The 24555-nt window shown below is 32.6% G+C and overlaps 3 protein-coding genes across 4 annotated transcripts in view; 1 reads left to right on the forward strand and 2 right to left on the reverse strand.

Annotated features, from left to right (window-relative positions):
• LOC125072330 (glutaredoxin domain-containing cysteine-rich protein CG31559-like) overlaps nt 1-3623 on the reverse strand; it is a 100067-nt gene extending 96444 nt beyond the window's left edge. The window contains exon 1 of the mRNA XM_047682934.1: nt 3389-3623. The gene's annotated coding sequence lies outside the window, so the exon portion shown is untranslated. The remainder of the gene's footprint in view (nt 1-3388) is intronic.
• Nucleotides 3624-8764: 5141 nt separating this feature from the next.
• On the reverse strand, nt 8765-24123 carry LOC125072411 (guanylate cyclase soluble subunit beta-1). Of its 2 annotated transcripts, XM_047683037.1 has the most exons (15): nt 23994-24123; nt 17894-17921; nt 17735-17808; nt 16958-17058; nt 16587-16705; nt 15760-15915; nt 15243-15396; nt 14458-14612; nt 13753-13884; nt 13327-13409; nt 12795-12965; nt 12174-12411; nt 11897-12034; nt 11587-11744; nt 8765-9406 (listed from the first exon to the last, which is right to left on the reverse strand). In XM_047683037.1, the coding sequence occupies exons 2-15, from the start codon at nt 17894-17896 to the stop codon at nt 9286-9288; spliced, it is 1803 nt and encodes a 600-aa protein (XP_047538993.1). In that variant the 5' UTR covers nt 17897-17921; nt 23994-24123; the 3' UTR covers nt 8765-9285. The 2 variants fall into 2 exon arrangements, with proteins under 2 accessions (XP_047538993.1, XP_047538994.1); XM_047683038.1 differs by lacking the exon at nt 15760-15915.
• On the forward strand, nt 9966-11540 carry LOC125072412. Its single transcript, XM_047683040.1, has 3 exons — nt 9966-10263; nt 10461-10694; nt 10871-11540. The coding sequence occupies exons 1-3, from the start codon at nt 10134-10136 to the stop codon at nt 11530-11532; spliced, it is 1026 nt and encodes a 341-aa protein (XP_047538996.1). The 5' UTR covers nt 9966-10133; the 3' UTR covers nt 11533-11540.
• Nucleotides 24124-24555: the final 432 nt, after the last annotated feature.

Consider the following 24555-nt stretch of genomic DNA (forward strand, 5'->3'; position numbering starts at 1 on the left):
CCATACATAAATATGTACACGCACCTAGTGAGGTACCACACACTCATCAGATGTTCTAATGCCGAACAGCATTACTCAGTATTGTTGTTTTCCGGTTTGAAGGATGAGTGATCTAGTGTATCTACGCGCAAAGACGTAATCTCTTAGTTCCCAAGGCTGATGGCGCATTGGCGATGTAAGAAATGGTTAATAATAGTATTAGTGGTAGGCTTTGTGCAAGCCCGCCTGGGTAGGTACCACCCACTCATCAGATATTCTACCGCCAAATAACAGTACTCTGTATTGTTGTATTCCGGTTAGAAGGGTGAGTGAGTCAGTGTAAAGGTTGTCCCAAGGTTGGTGGCGCATTGGTAATGTAAGGAATGGTTAATATTTCTTACAGCGCCTTTGTCTATGGGCGGTGGTGACCACTTACCATCAGGTGGCCCATATGCTCGTCCGCCAAACAATACCACAAAAAAAAATCTTACAGCGCCACTGTCTATGGGCGATGTGATAATTGTCCTTCTAGTCTATTCACAATGAAGACTACCGACTAACTAAAACTAGAATAACAAAAGTACTGTCAAGATTTAAACATGATGGAAAGTTACCTCAATGCAAAATGGTGTGCGTGTAGAGAAATAAACTAACTATTTACTATATTAAATATTAAGTAAAACTTTATCTAGTTATATACATATATATGGTCATAAGTAGGCTACCGTTTCACCTCGTTTCGATTTACCTTTAGTCATTATAGAATCTAGTTTCTAGGGAATATTGACAAGATACTATTAAGTTTCTAAGATGACATATAATTACGATATATGGAACTTTGTTCGGCTTACCTGTCAAGAACTCGTCACGAGTTATGGCAACATACAGTTTTCATGTTACAAAAAACGGTACATTCTACAAGTACATATTATTACTATATTAGTATAACAGCCGTTTTTGTATATTATATATTATTAGTCTATATCTGGTAATATACATATATTGTATCTGATGTATAAAATATTATATTTTTCGTTTGTAGTTCAAACTGGAGACACTTTGATTGGTAGTGCTAAAACATTTCTAACCCATAACACCGTGTCTTATTGCCTTCACTAGTGATACTCTTACCCTCACTACATACGGAAATAAAATTGTACAGTACATATTTGTAATATTGATTTGTATTATATACTAATTTAATTAATTTAAAGTGTCCGTGTGTAGGAGACAACCAAACCGTCGGCGGATGTTATCTGTCGTGTATCCTGAAGTAAAACCTTCTTCGAAACGAATCTTCTGGTATCATTATCATGAATGCTGATTTTGTTGAAGACATTGTTACAGATTCTGTAGTAAACAATCCCTTATAAATTAATTTAATAGAAATAATACATATGCTATCTCTTTCTATCCTTGGAACAGAATATAAACCCATTCAGTGCCATTAAAATGTGTTTAATATATATTAAGTGCAATTTTTTTTTTTTTTTACATTTGCAGCCCGTGAATGTCCCACTGCTGGGATAAAAGCCTCCTCTCCCTTTGAGGAGAAGGTTTGGAGCATATTCCACCACGCTGCTCCAATGCGGGTTGGCGGAATACACATGTGGCTGAATTTCGTTGAAATTAGACACATGCAGGTTTCCTCACGATGTTTTCCTTCACCGCCGAGCACGAGATGAATTATAAACACAAATTAAGCACATGAAATTTCAGTGGTGCCTGCCTGGGCTTGAACCCGAAATCATCGGTTAAGATGCACGCGTTCTAACCATTGGGCCATCATTATCGGCTCTCATTAAGTCCAATATTATGTCCAAAAATTGATTACAAGTATCAAGGTACATTAAATATGTCAGCCAAGAATAGCTTACAACAAACGACTATTAACAGTATATATACAATGTATTTTTTATTAATTACTAAAGTACATACTGTCACAACAAAGGCTAAGTAAGACGTTTCGTTTAACTTTACAGATACGAATGTTCCTTGGAATAATTATTAGTAGTTAGCAATGAAACGATATCACGAGATCTAATTAATATTAATTAAGCTAATGCAATTAAAGCCATTAAACAATAGCATATTCTTCGTCTATCTAGATAATTTCTAGAAATTAAAAACGCCTCGCACGATGTGATTTCTCTTATATTTGCTAAAATCTGCAAATTATGTCTTGGTGAAAGATTTTTATTATTTGATTACCTACCTAGGTATTTTATGTTTATTGTAAAGTGTAAAACATTCGTGGCTAGCTTTCGTAAAGATAAATAAATATACCTAAATATGTACTTCAAAAAAATATATTATGTACAAATTTTGATCGTTTTTAGCAATATGTTGTAAAACTGTGAATTTTGATACTATTTCTTTGAAAAATACTTTCGCGAAGTTCAGTTAAATTAAATGTACATATAAAGTTAAACTCGCATAAAATAACGAAACACTCAAAATGAGAACTGAAAGTAACGTTCCACATACATAAAACTAGATTAATATCTAAAACATCTAAGTTTTTATTTTTCATAAGTTTATTCAAATCGCCGTTATAACACTTTCCACTGGCGTATGCGCGTGCGCAACTTAGGTGTGAGAGCGGCAGATATGCGACTGACCTCATGTGTATAAATATTTCCATAACCATTCTTTGGCATATGCCTACCTACATAATATAAATATTACAAATGTTAAAAAAGTATGCCAAACAGCACAACCTCCTTTTTATTATTTAAAGTATATACAGGCTGGTGCTAAGATTCATCTGCTTTAAATAGTTTCGAAAATAAATAATTAGTAAGCAATTTGTTTTACGTCAATATTTTTGTGTCCAGTAATGATTTAAATACAACAGCTAATAAACTAACTGCTTAACTTCTTAACATCACACGCTATATAACGATTAATTATTATTGAATAATGTTTTCCGATAATGAAAATGAATCTATGATGTCTAACAGAGTGTGACTCGAAGACAGCTAGTGAAAATTACAACAAGTGGAACAGATGCCTGCTTAAGTTAAATGTTTGTGCCACTAACTGGCCTATTGAGGCTAAAAATCTCCAAACATTTGCAACATGCATTCCTGTATTGTTCATAATTATAATTGGCATAACGAATAGATCTCGTCATTCAAAGACGCTGATATAATTAATATCTCATAATTTTCCTCATTATATGCTAAATTATACCGTCCTTGCGAATTTATATTCTGCAAATACCACTAACCGGATCTAATTTTGTGGGAATTTTCGAATTTTAAAAGACCAATTAATGTCTTCATCGGAATACCTATAGTATTATCGATAAAAACTACACTCAACGACAGGTGGATATAGAAATATTTAATCTAGATATTTATAAATATATCCGCATATGTCTAAATGAAAAAAAAAAGTTTCTTACCAGTTATTTAATGAGTACATCCGACCTTCTAAAATGAAATGTAAAAAAACACAATCAACTGTATTAAACAGTTTTTATTTCAATGTCACAGACACAACACTAACGGGACACACTGTATATGTAAAAGTCGCCTAAGAAAACCAACGATCGCAATTGGCCGATCGGTTTCTTTAACGTAATAAAATTCAAATTTGCCAATTGGAACACTTGCGTGCGCGCGTGCGTCATGCGCAGGTGACAGTCGCAGACTGACTGGCTAAAGCGGTCTAAATGACGATTAAGTTTAAGGCGAAGAGCCTTCTCCATTCAAACCGTCAAGTTGCTTTCGGATTTGCCAGCCAATTATCGACCTTGAATCGGCGTGACAACATGCAATTAGTCGTAACGGAAAATTGTTTCTTGAGACATTTAATCATGGGAGAATGAGTGCCACCTGGGTCGCCTTCACAGGCGCACGAGTTGACTTTTTTGCGGTAACTTGTTCTGTTTTTTACCTGTTTCCAATGTCTTTCGCTGGAATACAGGTTCGATACTCGAATTAAGCGCCCAGTTTTAGGGGTACTTGCAAAATAATATACGATTCGGTTAAATGATACATTAGTTAATCAGAACATGTCGAGATATTAAAAAATTACGTGATTATTCAATCTACTATAAAGTGAAATCTATTTTGTAACTTTTGATGGACGCAGAGAAATATTTAATTATCAAATATACTAATATTACAAATGAGAAAGTAACTCTGTCTGTCTGTTGTTCTATCACTACCAAACCCTGTACCGAATTTATGGAATTTGATATGAAGTAAGCTAGAACTTCAAGAAGGGACATAGGCTACTTTTCTATGCTTTACATCTGACGACCAACCCCTAAAGACGCAAGTAATACACAAAAACGACTTTAACATTAATATAACCTTTCAGTAAATTAATGAATTGTTCTATTGATTTTATATATTTCACATACATTTTTATACTCTAATATTATTTTTATAAATAATACTGTTATACGTGTAAATACGCACATTTTATACCGCCTCATCTGATTTTTTCGTTGTTAGATTTTAGATATTATACATTAAATAAATATGAATAGAAACGTCAATGACCTCGACCTGTCACTTGAAGTATATGGCTTGCAAAAAAAATGTTCTGCACGGTCATGTATCTATATCGTTAAATATGTTACAATAGTGGGAGGCGATTCAGAAATTGATGCTAGAAATACTGGTGATTTAGCTACAAATTAATCGTAATTACTTAACGGAGCAAGTCAGTCTTTGCAAGCAACACCTATCTTGGTGGGTCATCAGATATTCTACTACCAAACAGTAATACTTTGCACTGTGGTGTTCAGGTTTGAAGGGTGAGTGAGCCAGTGTAACTACAGGCACAAGGGACGTAACATCTTAGTTCTCAAGGTTGGTGACTAATTCTCAAAGCAAGCCAATATAAATATCAATACACAATTTATAAAACCTATCCTTTTTTTAATTTAAATTTAAAAATAATAAAAAACAGACACAAATCGAATATTCACAAAGGTAATGCAAAGCAAAAACAATACCATAAAAATACATATGTTTAACACGATTTATGTTAATATGAGATAAGCCTCGATGATTCTAAAAGCAATGATGTCATGAACCCTAACATCAACTAAACATGTACTAAACTTCCTTCTTCGAATTCATAAAACTTTAAACTATTAAACTTTTGTAATACATTGCAAAAATACTTCCAAAGAAAAATAAATATGGCATTAAAAAGTCGCAATGGTTGACGAAGTTTTAAATATTTTTGTAATTAAAATCACATGGTAGCAGACCAATGTCAAACTTTGACCATACGATTACTGTTAATGGAATATAAAAAAATCACAAACGAACTGGCCAAGCAAGATTTCAGGTGTTGAACTTACTGGTTTCTTGTTTCGTCTCTGATCGGTGTTGATTTTTAAAATGCGTAATTTTTTTTTTTATATTTACTCTTAACAAATAAATTGAGTCCTTATATGATATATAATATAAATTTTAGATCATATAGGAAACCGTTTAATATAAAAACGCACTTAACCTCACTAAAATTATCCAACAGGACCGAAAAAAGTTTAAGCATAAGTCAACATCGAGACTTCGGCCTTCTAGTGATTTTTCGAATGAAAAATCCAATAACTTACCCAGTACTTTGGGATCTACCTAACTATGAGTGTCTTAGATTTTGTTCTGATCTCTTTGATTTTTTTTAGTTTCATTGCTATCATACTTTAATATTAATCAGTTTATTTTGACATGTGAAATTATTCTTCTTGGAAATCTTGAAAACTTGACTATGATTTATTATAGGATTATTTTATACACTGATCATTAGATACCAATCAGCTATACGCTAACTTATAATCAAACAAGTAGGTACTGTAACAGTACCTAAATGGTATAGATGGAAGAACGCCATCCTGTTAACAAACAGACTTGAAGCTTAATACAACGCTGCTTGGATGATGGACAAACATTTATCAGAATTTTATTCAACTCAGGCAAGTGTAACTTAAAATTTTCCACAGTTAACGATATAAATTATATTATCAGCACAAATTAAATGCATGAAAACTCAATATCTAGCAATGGATAACGCACATAAATTGATCGCAAACGAAGCATTGAACACGGAAGTTTGGTTAATGGAAAAAGATTCGCGGAAGCTCTTATGTGTTTTGGTAAGTAAAAATCTCTCATAACCCTGACTTAGTCTATGTAATGACTTTTAGATAGTTGTAAAGCAGACCAAAGATGAAACATTTTATTTATTTCTTTTCGAATTCAATGGAGCTATTCTGTAAGATCAAATCTCATACCTCACTCGTAAAATGTTGAAAACCGACAGGATGGTACCCTATTTTGACACATGTATCCTTTAAATGTTATAATTACAATAATCAATGTCGCGTATAACATTCTGACATATCACGATCGTGTTCTGCAACAAGTTCCGAGTTTGTTCTTACAGAATAGTTCCATTGAATTCGAAAAGAAATAAATAAAATGTTTCATTAAAAAAGTATAAAAGGTCGGTTACCTGTTAAAGAGAAAGAGATTTAGATGAAGTAATATCATGATTTTGGCGATACGTTTCTGGGAACGTTTTCTAAAGATCGTAAAGTCGTCCGGACAACCTTAAGCACTTAAAGCTTATTGGAAATGATACCGCATGAGCTGAGATGGCCCAGTGGTTAGAACGCGTACATCTTAACCGATGATTGCGGGTTCAAATCCATGCAAGCACAACTGAATTTTCTAGAAAGCTGGAGTATGAACCATAGGGTTATTTTATAATGTAAGCATCCACTAAGAAGGGGTTTTCGGAAATTTTGACTAGGAGAAAATTGGGGGAAACTGCTGATATTTTACTAACTGATCATAGTGCGTGTAGGTTATTCATTTACATATTTTATAAAAATATATGGCAACAATTCCGAATGTAAGTTGTGTTTTTTTCTTAAAAGTATACATACATATAATAAACGAATAAGTAGCAATAGAGCTGTCGTACATCTTTCTTGGCCGTATTTTATATTTAGTTTCATTGATGTACAATAAGGAGGATATGCTTTGGTTTTGTGTAAGTCCGTCTGGGTAGGTACCATTTACCATATATTCTACTGCCAAGAAGCAATACATATTATTGTTGTGTTCTGGTTTGAAGGTTGAGTGTGTCAGTGTCTACAGGCACAAGGGACATAATATCTTAGCTCCCGGTATTGGTGGTGCATTGGTGATTAAAGCGCTAATATCTGTAGGGGGTTGTGAGCACTTACCATCAAGTGGCCCATTTGTACGTCCTATATCATAAAAAAGAAGTATTTATATTGTTCTTTAAATCCATACAAGACTTAATAAATTGATGCCATTTCCATTGTTGTTTATATTCTGTGTCACAACCGGATGGTGGAGGTCGTCCGTCGACATTCCAAGCCGCTTATTTTTAGGCGTTTATCGTAATGTCCAACAGCCTTGCTTTTGAGTTTTACGCATTATTTTAACCGAGTATATCGAAAAAGAGATGTTTATATACCAAACATATAATTGCGATATTTTGACACAATTTATGGGTCACATATTTTAGTAAGGGTAGATTAAGAAAGCTTGGAGATGTCACCGGCCACTCGGTCACTAAAAACATTTTTAGCAACCTGTAAATTTCCCACTGCTGGTCATAGGCCTCCTCTCCCTTTGAGGAGAAGGTTTGGAGCATATTCCACCACGCTGCTCCAATGCGGGTTGGGGGAATACACATGTGGCAAAATTTCGTTGAAATTGCAGGTTTCCTCACGATGTTTTCCTTCACCGCCGAGCACGAGATTAATTATAAACACAAATTAAGCACATGAAAATTCAGTGGTGATTGCCTGGGTTTGAACCCGAAATCATCGGTTAAGATGCACGCGTTCTAACCACTGGGCCATCTCGGCTCTCAACTAAAAACATATATGTATCATATATGTACGTATATATATAATCGACAAGAAGTGTTGTTTTTGATATTTGGAGATACTATGTTATTTAAAAGATTTGTTTTCAAATACATATTTTTATTTTTAAGTAATCTTTATCATGACTAGAGGCTAATAGACAAACATTTATTGATAAAATTTTATAAATAAAATAAACTTAAAGCTCACCGATACATAACAAACAATGAATGACTAGACAAACGACAAAGTCAGATTCTGCAATTATTATACTTACAACAAATATTTATAACAATATATTCATAAAAAAAATATAAGAAAATCTTTCAGTAACATAATGTTATTCTGTAATATGTTTACATTAAACAAGGAGTCCATTCAAATCCTATAATAATTATTTTCTTTTATTGGAGAAACGGGGATGCGTGACTATAAGTATGTCCGCATACAAACTGTTCGAAATAGTTCTTTTAATTAATGTTCGTTCAATGAAAACGAATGAGTATGCACTTACTCATATGTTATTCATTAAAAATCATATTAAATTTAAAAACACTAACCAGATTCGGTTAAGTTCTGAAAATACAGACATCTTGAGTAATTATATTAAACTAACCTAACGAAAATCTCATTTTTTTACATTTAAATAAAATCAAAACCTAACGACGTAACTTGGTGGTTCCGTACAGTTTCTGGCATTGCCCTTTTACAACAACTTGTTTAAATTGTTTGTTATAAATTATAAATAAAATATAAATCGCAATATAATTTATTAAAAACTAAAACACTAAATTTATACTTTCATGAATATAAATAATATAAAACCTATGCGTAAATATATTTTTTCCGCATATGTTAACAAAATTACTCCATAATAAATAAGTAAAAATATTTGGAAACAATTAATAAATATAAATCAACATGCAATTTGATAATCAATGCAAATTAATTTATGTAAATCTGTATTAGGACTCTTAGGAACAAACAATGGGAATGTTTGATTTCATGAGTGTTCACCAAAAAGGCATTTCAATAATATACCACATCACCATGAAAAGTAATATTTGCCAAAATACATTTAAAAAAAATAATGTTTTTTTATATAGTTAACATTAACGATTTGAAAAAAATCTACGTATTTTATTAGCTTTATTTATAATATCTAACGGTAATATCGAAGAAAATATTTTTATCAATATGAATTTAGGCCCGAGTTCAACTACAAGGCATCGAATAATCATTCAAAAATTCTAAACATCGATTCTACAAAATAGTCATCACGTCTCCTGATCCTGAAAAACATTAGTCTTCATTGATAGAAAGTGTAACAGACGAACATCTACATTTTTGTGACGATAATGCGAACACTTACTACATTAATATATTTTTTTAAGTTCCTGTAGGGTAACAAAGTATTTTCTTATTTTAATTTAATTCGTCTTCCTTGTCAGGAACCATGTCTGCATCGGTTCGGCTTTACCCTTCATGGAGACGTGACCACGATACGTGAGTTCAAATTGCTCATCGTAGTTATCCTCCCGCATTAAATAGCTGAAAAGAAAGTATTATTTATTATTTTAAATTAAAATCGAAATAGACTTTTCCCGAGTAGGGTTTTACAAGGACTTTTGAATAGTCATTTCATCGTAATGCAGACTCTACCGAGAATAGCCGACGAGAAACTTAGTTTTGATTGTGTGTATTGTTTGTCATAGGTCCATCAATTTGAATGGTCATGTCGCCCTTTAGATATAATCTACAAATTGATATGCCTTCAAAATTTACAACGTATAAATTGTGCAATAATGTATTAGTGGAGATTTTTGTGATTATTATGAGGTCGAATATTTTTCATAGCATTTATACCTATTGATTATTATCCTTTTATTTAACACGCGTGTTTAAACCAGTAATATTCTTCAATTTAACTCGTATTGATATGGAGGAAGAAATAGAATCACAAATTCGGATATTAAAAACTAACCACAATATGGCTTCCCAATGTTGTAACCAAAGGTAAGTGGATTAACCTGCATTTAGAAGATTTCCAACATAACGAAAGGGAAACAATTACTGATTTTAATCTATTGCTAGACCAGGTGCTGTCAAAGAACATCCTGTTAGATATCTTTAGAGTAAAATAAAAAGTAAATTGTATTATCAATAAAAGAGGTACAACTATGTATTTATAATAAAAACATCAATTGTCAAATCAGTTAACATAAATCATTTTTTTTATAATTATTTATAAGAATTAAAACTAAATTTTTCGTGGACCATGGATTCTTTTATGGAATTTTATTTCGATGAAGTGTTCAGTACTATGCAGCGCGACGGCTTAAATGCAAGATTTAGAAGACGTGAATTAGTGGAATATTTTAATACTGTGATTGCTGGATGTGCCAAAGGTGCTACAAGTGTTTAATCTAGCTTGAATTAAATTAATTTGCTTCATCCTAAATTTTATTAAATTACCTAATTCAATAATTAAATGCCATATGTTATTAGATTTATCCAATTTAATGTTTGATAAATTTTTAAATCAAATAGAAACCTGCGTGTGAATTATATAACGTAATAATGGATCTTGATGGCGTTATTTCAGGTCAAAATAAGTCAGATAACGCAACATGCAAATCCTTCGTATCCTCCGCACTTAGATACCACAATCGTTGCAAAATAGATAATGGTGATGTATGTCTAATGGGAAAATACCATAACCTTCTCTACATAGCAATGAAACTTGCTTTTGACTGGAGTCTACAAGATAATGGTACTGTGGCCGCTTTGTTGGATGAATTGTACGCTTGTGAAGGTACTTTTGAGAGAATCTTTCTTGGTGAGTATTATTTAAAATTATTATCTTATTTATAAAAAATTATAACGTTTGTATTAACAATGCAGCTATAATCAATTAAATAAGACATTGTAAGAATATAATAGGATATGAGAGCTAGATTTAAAAATAAATTATTATTTTGTCAATTTAAAAAAATAGTTCTTTTTACTTAATAGGAGCAATTTTTGGCACGTCAGCACCATATTTTTTGGCGGGATGGAAATCTGATTTTATGGATAAAGAAGAAAATGTACACGCATTAGTTTATTTCTTGGACCACGCAACCAATGCTAGTTTAGAGTATAGAGACGGTATCAAAAGTTATCGCTTTATAGATGTTCCGCTAGAAAGTTGTGGAAAAGCATCACCCGTGAGAGTGGTGATTCAAATGGGAGCATCGGAAATACTAATGATTCTTTTAAGATTCGGTGCCAGAATAACTGCCGATCATGTTTCAACAAATCCAATAGAATCAATATTAGACAGATTAAAAGAATATAATAGAAAGTATCCGTATGAACTTGTTTCGTGTCTCAAGTTAACTCTAAGAGCAGTACCGAGAATTGATTTAACAGTAGACAAAGCCACGTTAAAACATTTGGAATTGCCACAAGATTACAACTATCAAAGAAAGTTAGCCTTAGAAAAGTATGGTGAAATACTGGACGATCATTTGGTTCCTACTTCCAGATGTGGTATCAGGCCAGTAGAATTAAAGCATCTCTGCAGATGTCAAATAAGAGAAATGCTGTGGAATAATTTCGAACTCCCATTTGGTATTCAAAAATTACCTATACCTCCAGCACTGAAAAAATATTTGGATTTGTTTGATGATTAAACCTTACACGAAAATGTTTTTTTTTTTCCTTTAATTCATTACTAAAAAACCAACCTGTAAGTATCTTCGCTGACATTTATAGTTCCGGGAACTCCAGTAGTTTCACAGCGACTTGTTAGATTCACCGTGTTCCCGAAGAGACAATAGCGTGGCATACGATGTCCAATAACCCCAGTCACAACTTCACCCGAATGAATACCTATAGTAATGCCCTGTAAAATATTTAAAAAAATTAAATTGTCAAGATACTAGTATGTATTAATATCCGTAATGTGTGATATAATGGTATGATTTTAATAAGTAAATTCAATGAGTGTGTGTAGGAAACAATTTTGCAAGGAAATTTAATCCATTTGCTACTTACCACCGGTTCATCATCCACAGTGACAGTTCGAGAAAGGTCCATCATTTCAAGAGCCAGCAATGAAATATGTTTTGCATGTGCCACTTTATATTCTGGCAGACCAGATACGGCCATGTATTTATCTCCAACTGTCTCAACCTTTAAATCACAGTACAAAATTTAATATCTATAAATCATAAACAAAATCGAATACTTCATGATTTATTGTTCCTTCTAAGATGTATTTTTCTAAGACTAGGTCGGTTACTATACTGATTAAACTTAAAATAATACTTACTTTATAAACATCAGGATTTCTTTTCGGGTCTGTGAGTACGTCAAAGGCAGTATACAGATCGTTGAGCATTTTGACGATTTTCATAGCACCTTTGTGGTCGATGTTCCTAGCGCAATAGTTAGCGAAACCAACGATGCCGCTGAAGAGAAGAGTCACAGGGTCATATCGACGAGCGGGAACGGGACGACAGTGACGCAGCTCAGTAGCGACACTTATTGGAAGTACCGAGTAAAGGAGACTGGAAAATAAAAACTAGTAATGTGTAAAAGTGAAGAGCGTTTAATTTAAGAATGTCTGTTACTCAAATTAAAGATGTCTTTAAGTGTATTATATTTTTCCTAAACTAAAATTTATATTTTCTTTCCGTCATGCATACTTTTATTAAGAAAATAGATAAGCAATTTTTAAAAGCATAAGCATAAGCAGTGTATATTACTGATGTTTTAACATGATAGATATTCTGTAACAATAGCGAATTCAGCCAAAATCATGTTTTTTTTTAATGAGAGTTTATTACAATCTGCATCAATACTTATTATAGGAACGCTTACTGTGATTCGTCTATTTTCACATATTTTTAAATAAACCATCATCATATTATTAGAATACTTAAATATTTACCGGTCAGTTTTCTGCTTCTCCGCCTCCAATTCACGGAATGTTTGCTGCAACTTATCAGTCAGAACTTCAAGATTTTGAGTCAATTTATAGTCGGCTTCAAATTGCTCGGACATCAAAACGAGATCCCTTGTAGCGTCATGTAGTGGAATATCTGAGATGCAAAGTCCACGTCTGTAAACATAACCGTAATGAAATATTATATAATCTTGAGAATAACATTAATGTTATGGCTTAAAACATTAGTGTGTCAAAATGCTTCGCTGGGAATTCGAAATTAACTTTAGTTGGACCCTATTCTGTTTTGGGTAGTTTATAAAGATTGTTCATGGTGATTCTCAGACATAATTTTCAAATTATAATATGTAGGCGAAACAATACGAAAACATTATATTTTTCAATCACAATATACTTATAATTATTATACACACAAATTATATATAGGCCAATTTATTTAGTATAGATAAAGTTCTGCTTAATAGCTTAAGATTAAAAAATGAAAGAAAACTTCTAATAGGACATGTAAAGCAATTACCGTGTCAAGTCATCTAAGTTAGTGACACTTGGATAGCACTGGAAAACGACCACGTCTGTTTCCGGTATATACAGCATTTGACCCTGGAAAAATATTTGATGTTATTTTATGTAATAATAATAATGAGCGCCAATAACAAAAAAAGTGGAAGGAAACCTTTAGGTTAGTATGGCCATATGAGGCGCAGATAGGAGAGATATATTTAGCGTAGTGGGTGGGAGGGGAAGAGGACAACTTAAAAAAAAAAACATGGATAGAGTGTGTGAAGAAAGTTATGAGACAGATGGATTTGAACGATTAGATGACGAGTACTAGAGGAGAATGGAATGAAAAGTCATGCTGCGCTCATTCCAAATAGATTGGAACATAGGCAAGGACAACAAATATGAGAAAAAATAATCATTTATTGTAATGTACTAAATATACCTTTAAACGCAAAGAAGCAATTTCTTCATGAGGATCTGCGACAATCATTTCCTCTGGCTTAGTCTTCAACACATATACCGTATTGATATGAGCCAAAACATTTGAAAATGTCATCTCCAAATGAGGGCGGACCTAAAATAGTGCATGTTTTATTTATTATGTGTATGTATGTAACCTGTAAGTGTTCCACTGCTGGTGAAGAGTTTTTGGAGGCTTTATCCGCCACGCTGCTTCAATATAGATATATCTATACATATGTGGCAGAATTTTATTCAAACCTCACGGGCTTACGAAGTTTTCATTCATTGCCGTGCAACATAACTATAAGCACATGTCAATCACGTTGAATTCAGTGCTTCTAGCTCAGTTTTTAATATTAGAAATAGTTAGGATAATATAATCAATTCTGAAATGCACATTAAACGTGGAACAGCTGCATTTTTTATAAATAAGTTATTTAAGGCCGAGAAATTTCGTGGAAGTTGTAAATATGTTTCATTTGAAATGTCACTGGAGACATTTTGCCAGGATCAAATATCCAAGCGGGCGGAAAAGTTTATAAGCATCGCATATTTTATTAAATTGAAAAAAATAAAACTAAATTAAGTAAAATGGGCTTATCCTCAAGTCAAATTCCTATTATCACTGATAAATTACGTATAACGAATACTTCTGATGATTTCAATAATATCTAATTCGTTTTACCGTCTCCAAAACGTCAGTTATCTTGCATCCTGGGCGAGTGACTCTTGGCAGTAAGCGGGATACAGTTCGTCCAGCTTGTACGATGTTCAACTCCCGATCGAACATGAGGTGAAATGGAAAAACGCGGCAAAATGTCGCAGGGCTAATCTTTGGCTCTAAAATCATAAAAGGAGATTTCAAATTCCGAATCATATACGCAAATATCAAAACAAGCACGAAACTTTAGAAAATTATGTGTCTAATTATATATTATAAATACATCGATGGAGTTGCGTGTCGATTGAATTGGGCTATCGGGTTTTTATTTTGTTTTTATTTAGTAGGTATGAATAAGAAAAAAAAATAGCCCTAAGTTAAGTGGAAATTATTATAATCCTGTGATTAAGGTGAAGTGGACAATAGTTAAGTAAAAAATAATTATCGGTATTCAGAGCCACTTTGTGTGCAAATAATATAAAATTTTAACAAAAAAATAACCTTCTTTTCTTCTTCTTCTGACTTCAATTTTTTCCTTAAAACTTCCAAACGGGAAGTACCAACAAAAGAAAAATTTTCTTAATCGGTTTACTAATGAATGAGTTCTCTCTCTTTCAGAAAACAATACAACAAGTGATAACCTCCTCCTTTCTTGAAGTCGATTAAAACAAACTTCACATAGAATCAAGATATACAATATGATGGTAGAGTTTGGCATTGATTGAACCTACTTTCTTATGACCAGATATTACTTATGGTCAGTTAATAATAGTACTGGATGTGAACGATGCTTTTAATAGAATACTTACCGAGTGATAAAGTTTCGATTTCAGCAATCTCAGGTATAGAAACACGTCCAGTGTTAGATGTCTCCGTGATGAGGAACTGAACGTGGTCGCATTCCTCCTTCGTCTTTAATATTTCCACCTTAACTTCTGTTTTGTGAAGTTTACTTGTCACCGTCTGCAGTGGAGTTATATTATATTTAATATTAATTTTATTGTGTAGTAAAACTTAACATAGTTTAAATAAATTCAAATTTTACTTATTTTTTTTTATAAATTTTAATCTAAACTCTTTATTTGGTGGGACGTTATGCAAGTCTGCGTAGGAAGGCACTGCCTGCTTATCAGATATTCTACCGCCTAACAGTAATACTTAGTATTTTTTTGTTCCGGTATAAAAGTACAATGGACCTAACTTTTTAGTTTCCAAGGTTGGTTTGTGATGTGATGTGTGGAATGTATAATATTTCTTACGCCGCCTGCATTTGCCAGTCCGCCTACCTATATCGTAAAAAAAGTACAAGATGGTCGCCTTATTTACCTTGACGATACCTATAACGATATGCTCCAACCCAGGTCTATCGGAGTAGTAATGGAGCACCAATGCCCCGTCTTCGGGTCTTTCAGTGCATCTGAATGAAGGCGCTCGCATTCCAGGATATAGGGTGCCCAAATGGTCATGTAAGCCATCTAGATTCTGTCAATAAAACAAAATGCATAGAACGTTCTAGAATCACTTTCACTATTTCTTATAATTTATTACATGAATTAGAACAAAGTTCTACTTCTACTTGAGTTACTACTTACGTTCGAGTAAAAACATGCGTTTCTCTGACTAAAGTTTTATGTTCCATTGAAACATGATAGGGAAGGGAGAACTAAGCGGTAGTTTTAAAATATTTCCCAGATATAAATTATAAGGAAATATGAGAATATTAGTCTGTTAAAACAATTAACTAATTCAATTATCAACTGAGTTGCTTCCTCGTTGTTTTGCAGGTTGACGACAATCACCTGTGCACGTTCATGTGGGAGAAAGAGGCGTACACAAAAATTGTCACATTCAATTGTTTTTTTTTCTTACGATTAATATAGTTTAACTGTATATTTTTTCAGTTCTCTAACAGGACTTCTGATTAAGGTTGACAAGCCTACAAGCCTGCCTTTGGCCATTTCTGTAACTCGTATCGTTGGGTCATTATGAAACGTGCAGTAAAATATAAATAAATAAAAAAAAATCCAATATAACTTGACTTATTTTACAATTTTTCGAACTTATGATAATGTGAATATTTGTCAAAAGTTGTCCCCGTACAAATTTTAATTGAGTAAGTCAATAAAAAAATATACAAAATAATATATATTTACCTGAAGAAAATCACGCGGAGTTGCTCCGAGTACCTGTAGAATCTTGTCATAACCGGAATCTTGACAGAACTCGAAGAAGGTCATTCCGAATAATTCTAAAATGGCGTCAGCTGGTTTTTCTGTAATAATGATTTTTGATTAAAGATAATAATTTCTAAAGCGCTTGAAAGCACTTGCGGTTTACGATCGTTCAATTTAATATTATACGTAAAATTAACAGCCTGTTAATGTCCTGGGACGTCTCGGGCCTCTGGATTTACAGCCTCGTATCTAGCCACTAGCTACATAAGGCAGTCATTCTGCATATTATAACTCGTAAGCATTCCTGTCAAGTATTTATTAATTAATGATATACTCGTAGAATAACTTACGTAAAATTTCTACAGCGGCTGTTATGAGATTGTAAGTAATATCGTCTTCATATATTTGCCTTACTAGAAAGGATCCTTCCATTGCGACTTCAGCTTTTTTCCTGAAAAAAAAAAAATCAATATTTTCATATTGTTACACCATGGGTGCGCAGAAAATTAAAGGTAATAATGAGTACAAGAATCTGGCTCCACAAAGACAATTAATCTTTCCTGGTAGTAAATACATTTCTTGCTTTGATAAATATCTAATTTAAAGAATATTTTGAAAACAGAAATTAATAATCCAACAATAATAATAGAAAAACCAAATAAACAACATATTATGACAGCTAATTGACGTGATATCATTGGTCGAGAGCTTGATTGATCTATGATATTCACTATGCACACGAAACTGTCATCGGCATTTTGGAAGTAAATTTCAAATAAGTAGTAAAGTCTTGTATTATAAATAAAGATATATTAATCATAAACTCTTAGTAGTGCACAATATAGCTGAGTTATTAGCAAATCGCATGAAATACGTAAATCTAAGGTTTGTTTATATTTATTCCTACTTCTATTAGAATAGGCTATAAGATCTTTTCACTAAAAAAAGCTATGAAGGTATTAATGTTGTTTTTTATTCGGGATAATTATTATGTATGCGTTTGAATAAGTCCTCCAATGGTAGTTGGAAGTAAATAATATCCTTATTCACTCAGACGAAGTTCGGACTATCAGTTAGTTATTACACTATATTACATTGATTTAAAAATAGAATTAACATATACATACTTTATTTTTTCCCATGTCTCCTCCCCATAGGTCTTAGTCACCAACAGCTCAAGGGCGTAATTCACAAAACCGTACTGAAAAAAAGTATACGCATATGTTATAAAATTCACACGAAAACGTATAACAAAATTTCAAACAGTTACACAAATAAAAACATACCATTTCGAAGTTCTAGTCGAGAGCGTTTCTGTAACAAGAAAACGATGAACGTTTATATACGTGATGATTTATTCCTTAATCTCGAAACGCTACATGAAATTCGAAACATCCGTAAAAAGTACAATCTGGTAACTGATATTAATGCAATAAACTAAACAGTTTGCAGGCGACAAACTAAAATACTAAATCAAGAATATATTATTCAATATACCACATGCTTCGCTAAGCGTACCTCTATTAAATTAATAATAATTAATCTACATCTTTGCCTTTTAAATGAAAATGATAAAATATATTGGTCGTATCACTCACTCACAATTTGTATCGAATTGAGAAGTTCAGAAGTAATATCATGGCAAAGCTCTCATATTTACAATTAAATGATAATTCTAATGAGCTTTATAACAATTTTTTTAAATTAATTAAAACAGAATTTAATGCCATATTTACTTCCAAGACAGTCTATTCTAGGAATTTTCTTAAATTTAATGATTGGGCGACTGTCGGAATTCACAAGAGTAGGCAGAGGTTGTATGAACTTTATAGTGAAAGATCATACAATCGGTCTTTTTCATTTATCAGTTATGTTAGTGCCTACTCTAAACTATTCAAACGTGTATGTCATACAGCTAAATCATTGCATATAAAAAAAAAAATTATTGAGGCACCTGATAAAATTAAAATGACATGGAAAATTATTAATTGTGAAACTGGAAGAGTCAAAAATAACATCTCCGACTTTAGCTTATCTATTGACAACAATTTATTTTCCTCAGATCGGGATGTTGCAACTGTTTTTGAAAATTTTTTTGCTGACATTCCATTTTCGACAACTAACTCATTAAATTCCTCTCCTACCGTTGCTGAATCATTATTAAAAAACCATGTGGAAGAATGTAATATTATCTTTAAATTTAATACAGTAAGTGTAAGTGATGTAATAAGTTCCTTCAGATCACTAGATATTAAGAAAACGGCCGATCTGTGGGGGATCTCTGTCAAGGTAGTCAATTCAATAATTGATGTAATCGCACCCTACCTTGTCACTATATTTAATAAATGTGTCCTTAGTGGCGTGTTTCCTGACCTCATGAAACATAGTAGAGTATTACCAATATTTAAATCAGGTAGTACATCAGACCCCAACAACTATAGGCCCATCTCTGTACTACCAACTCTTAGCAAGATCTTTGAAAAGTTATTACTAAATCAAATGCTAGTACATTTTAACAATAACAAGTTGCTACACAAGAAACAATTTGGATTTACAAGGGGTCGCTCGACAACTGACGCTGGTGTTGAGCTCGTTGAAAATATTTACAGGGCCTGGGAGGAGTTACAGGATGCCTTAGGGATATTTTGTGATTTATCTAAGGCCTTTGATTGTGTGCAACACGAAACTTTGGTCAGGAAGCTACGTCATTATGGAATTAGGGACACTGCACTCAGTCTTCTGATTTCGTATCTGAGCAATCGCATTCAGAGGGTTGATATAAATGGAAAGAGATCTCCCGGGTCTCCAGTTACTGTGGGGGTCCCTCAAGGATCAATTCTTGGACCATTTCTCTTCCTTGTTTATATAAATGACCTGCCACATCTCCTAGGTGATAAACTCGAGATAGTATTGTTTGCTGATGATACTTCTTTAATTTTTAAAATAAAAAGACGTCTTTCGATATATGACGATGTGAACAATACTCTCTCTGAAATAGTAAATTGGTTTAGTGTTAATAATTTAATGTTAAATAGTAAAAAGACTAAATGTATTAAATTCACTACTCCCAATGTAAGATGTGTCAAAACGAGTGTAGGTTTAAACGGGGAAGCATTAGATGTTTTAGAATCAACAGAGTTCCTTGGTATGACAATAGACTCTAAGCTCCAATGGGGCCCCCATATAAATAAATTGGCGAATAGACTTAGCTCTGCAGCCTATGCGGTAAAAAAAATTAGACTTTTGACTGATGTGGATACGGCACGCCTTGTGTACTTCAGTTATTTCCATAGTATAATGTCGTATGGCATCCTACTCTGGGGTAATGCAGCTGACATTAATACTATTTTTGTACTGCAGAAGAGGGCTATTCGTGCAATTTATAACCTGGTCCCAAAAGATTCGTTAAGAGGTAAATTTAAAGAAATTAAAATAATGACTGTCGCTTCTCAATTTGTTTTTGATAATGTTATGTATGTACGCAAAAACATAAATGATTTTCCCAGAAATTGTGACGTACATTCTATTAACACTAGGAACAAGAATAAACTTGTTACTCCAAGTACCCGATTACACAGGGTTAGTAACTCTTTTTTGGGGCAATGTATACGTTTTTACAACAGGATCCCAGAAAACGTTCAAAATTATTCAATTATAAAATTCAAAAGAGTCGTTAAAGAGCGTTTGTGTGCTAAAGGATATTACAACACTAATGACTTTTTAGTTGACTGCACACCTTGGGAATGAAATGATCGCCTCCAGGCTGTTTCAAACAACTAAAATATACTTATCATTGTACCTACATGGAAAATGGTTAAAAAAAAATAAAAAAAAATATATCCCGCTGAGTTTCTTTCGCCGGTTCTTCTCAGGTCCGAGGTGCTAAATTCCGAACCGGTGGTAGATTTTTGACAATCAATAAGCAAGTGCAAACACTTCTATATTGAATAAAGATTTTTGACTTTGACTTTGACTTTGACTGGTTATAAATACTCAAGTTAAAATTCATAGTTAGCTATTATTGATCATTTGTGCCGTATTTAATATAATAGTGAGTAGCGCCATAGATTTATAGCAATAATATATTAAGACCACTAAATAAAATACGTACTATATACTAGAACCTAATCGACTTTTATGGCAACATAAAATAACATACATTCCCCGTGTCAAATGATTCATGCTCATTGTTTAACTAACTTATTTACGATTTCGTTTACGTTACGAATCATGCAGTGCAGAGCGGAATTTATGAAACTTTTCAGTAAATTAATCATTATATCACGTTAGATTTAAGAGACGACAAATGTCTGTACTCGAATCGGCTATAAGGTTAAGGGAAGATCGTAGCTTGAACGGCTTTGCACTGGCGGTGGATATGCTTGGATACCATTGGCGAGATGACTGTAACCATATTTATGGCGGTTTGACTGAATCGATCTATATGACATTTTAAACGTCTCGACCTTTCGAGCGAGTATATTGTTGACAATAATAAGGAAACTTCGTTTGTACCGATATCATTGACTTTTTGGTAGCGTCTATTTCTTTGAATACCCTGAGCGTCTCTAATTATTTGACGCTGACTGTACGTACGTACACTCTCTCCACTTCAAATATATATAATAGGCATAGTGTTAGAGGGGTAGAGTATGGGTTATGAGACAATTCAATTAGGGGGTGCATTTGAGTATTTGGTCCATGTTGTCGGCACCCATATAAATCAAAGAAATAATCTGGTTATTGAAAGAATTGGGTATATTTTCGAGATTTTTCCTGAGACTTTTAAAAGTGAGTAGCCACCTGCAAAACACATATTGTTCACAAATGAGAGTGCAACATATCTGCGTTCTTTATTACATATTTCTCATAATCCGATGGAATAGAATATCTGATATGACTTGAATTTAATGTACCCAATGAAAATACCGTCAACTGCCAAACTCGAAGCTTCTATTAAAAATATCTTAAAAGAAAAACCCCCTTAACTTATCTTTGACCCAACCTGGTATTACGGCCAGGACTTTGAGAACTGCAGACTTTCTGTTACCTGTTAAGTAGTAGCAGTAGAACAAATAACTGGTACCTACACGTTGATAATATGATATCGATTTAATAAATCCACTTTCAAAAAAATTTTTTTTTGTCGACTGTACTTGAAATTGATGAAGCGAAAGATCTCATTAATCATTAACCCCCATCAAACAGACTTAGCTGAAAGACCTTCCGTAATCCCGAGATTTCAATAAATTTCAATACACCTTTTATTACCTTTATAGATTCATTTGTTTATAATCTCAAACGGGAGGAATTTTCATTTTGTTTCTATAAACGTTTGAAGTGAGGGTAATATTGCATTTTTATATTAGAAGATTCATTTCACGTTCGTTCGTGGTTTTCAATTTTGATTCTTATAAAACATTTCAATAAAACGGGTACAATGCTTAGGTAAATTGGATATTTTATTATTGAATCTATTTTGTAGTAAAACATTGGCAAAGATATTGGTCTTACGGTGTTTTGCTTCTGATCATATAAGGGCACAGCAACCATTCTCAACTTAAACAAGGCAATCACGTAGGAAGTGTACTTGTATGTGCGCACACACACTTTGTAAACGCTGAGAAGAAAGCACCGGCGGGTGATCTATATAGCTACTTTTCATATGTAGGCGGACAGGATAAACAGGCGATCTTATGGTAAGAGGTCACCACTTACCATAAGATCGCCTGTTTATCGTGTCCCATATCAATATCAGCCCATAAAAAAATAAAGATTTCTTCGGGAACTCAGATAATATATCCCTTGTGTGATTCATCATCATTCATCACTGGCTCACTCACCCTTCAAACTGGAAGACAACACTGGTATTGCTGTTTGGCGGTAGTATCTATTATGAATGGGAGTTACCTATCGAGACGAGCTTGTACAAAACCCTACTACCGTGTAAAGTACTTATAAGTATGTTATATACTTACCTAAAGTTAATAGTGTCATTTAAATTAGAAATTATTGTCTCAGTCATTTATGAAAATACAAGAAAGATTTCATAATTTGTTTTAATCGTTTTTTAATTAATATTGATGTAATCTCTACTCGCATAACTTGATTCAATTTAGAGAAAAAAAAAAATGGTTTTGTATCGTTTATTATAAAATATCGAGCAATTATAGCACGGGGACATGTCATATTCAGAGCACCTATTAACGTGTTCACACTTAAAATCGGGACGACACGTAAAAACGGAACGAACCTATAAAACGGGGACAACGTGCGAAAAGAGATGGCTCGTGCAAATCGATCCGTATGTTGAATGTTGATAATTTACGGATCGACTGTTCTCTATATAGTTCTGGTCTAATTTAAAACCTATAAATATTTTTAAAAGTGGATAAACGATCGCGAATTTTACCTTTTAATTCGAAAATATTAATAACATAAAAGTGTATAACACTTTACTAGTTTTTAAACTAAATAACTTATTTTTTTAAAAACTTTGTTGACAGATACAAAAGGCGGACTTAACGCCTTGCATTATTAACCTTTACACCAATCAGAACTACACGAACGTTGTATTACAATTATTAAACATACTTATTAATGGATAATAGTAAACCTATTTTACCTACTAATGTTATTTTATATTTTTTGATAGACAGATTTATTATTTAAATGTTGATGCTAGTCATATTGTACACTGGAAGAAGGTAGTAACTGAAAACGCTGAAAAGTGTGCTGACTGCAAAGATTAGTATACCTATTTCCAAACTTTTCCAATACACCAATAGCTCTATTGAAATGTAGCTGATCCATGATAATTATAACTTATACAGAATTTGGGATCAAATCGCAATATTTATTAAGAAATAAACTATATTTTACTCAACGTTTCGTTTTAAATTAGCACTTCATTATAACTTGATTTGATTCACAACACGTAAACACAACACTTTTAAAAAAGCGCCATCTAGTTAACTGAGTTTTAAATTTGATGTATGAAAGAATTGGGTTTGTATCAAAACTTAAGCGACTATTGTACAAGAGATGGCGCTACATAATAATAGTGACACTGGAATATTCTTACATTTTATTTTTTCATTTTTTTTATTTATGTTTACTTTTTAATATGTCGAGAATTAGTTTTATTAAAAAAATTCATGGTTCATACAACAATATATAATATGTTTTTGTATTTGATAAGAAATAAAAACTCTTTAAAAATATATATTATTTTAAAAGAAGTTCATATTTTTAAATATAAATAAAAAATAACCGAATAACGCATAAATAACAAAAAAATATACGTCTTATATAGAATATAAATTAATAAACCAGCGAATATCTACAATAAGTCTACAACTTAATTATTATAAACAATAATCTTACCTTTTCGTCGTATTTAGGCAATTAGTCTGAACCGCGTTTCAATTTGCCGCAATGAAGCCATATATTTTTTATAGTTACGTCGTGTTTGTTTGTATTTAGGCCGAGAAATCCAACTACATAACTGCACGCACCAAGAGCGGAGGGTGAACTGACGTTTCTTTACAGAAATGCCACAGAGCAAAAACTCAGTTTATCCGTTTCACCACGCATGTCTAGTATTTAAGAATTATTTATGACAGTGAAACAGGATGGAGGGTAACCATTCACTATCTATTACAAAGGAAATAGTTTATTTTTCATTAAAATCTGTGTTATTTATCTTATTTTGCGAAAACTTTGAAATTTTTAGCGGCATCTAGCGGATTTTTTCTGTACTAATTAGTGTTGCTATTGGTCGGCAGATGACGCTACGAGTTTATATTTAACATATTTGCTAATATTTCAGTCATCGTAAACCTTCCCGTAAAATATATTATAATTTAATAATTGTCGATTTATTTTTGTATTTTTGAGGGCTTATCCAAATCTCAAAGATAAAATAATAAAAAAAACATTTTGAACG

The sequence above is a fragment of the Vanessa atalanta genome, chromosome 21, assembly GCF_905147765.1.
Source record: "Vanessa atalanta chromosome 21, ilVanAtal1.2, whole genome shotgun sequence".
In the NCBI taxonomy this organism is placed as follows: domain Eukaryota; kingdom Metazoa; phylum Arthropoda; class Insecta; order Lepidoptera; family Nymphalidae; genus Vanessa; species Vanessa atalanta.

Coding starts and splice junctions, on each gene's coding strand:
- LOC125072412 (XM_047683040.1), top strand. CDS start 10,134: ATGGATTCTTTTATGGAATTTTATTTCGATGAAGTGTTCAGTACTATG. Junction 10,264..10,460: donor GATTGCTGGATGTGCCAAAG/GTGCTACAAGTG, acceptor GCGTTATTTCAG/GTCAAAATAAGTCAGATAAC. Junction 10,695..10,870: donor TTTTGAGAGAATCTTTCTTG/GTGAGTATTATT, acceptor TTTACTTAATAG/GAGCAATTTTTGGCACGTCA.
- LOC125072411 (XM_047683037.1), bottom strand. Junction 15,397..15,759: donor TCGTTATAGGTATCGTCAAG/GTAAATAAGGCG, acceptor ACTCCACTGCAG/ACGGTGACAAGTAAACTTCA. Junction 11,745..11,896: donor CTGTGGATGATGAACCGGTG/GTAAGTAGCAAA, acceptor AATATTTTACAG/GGCATTACTATAGGTATTCA.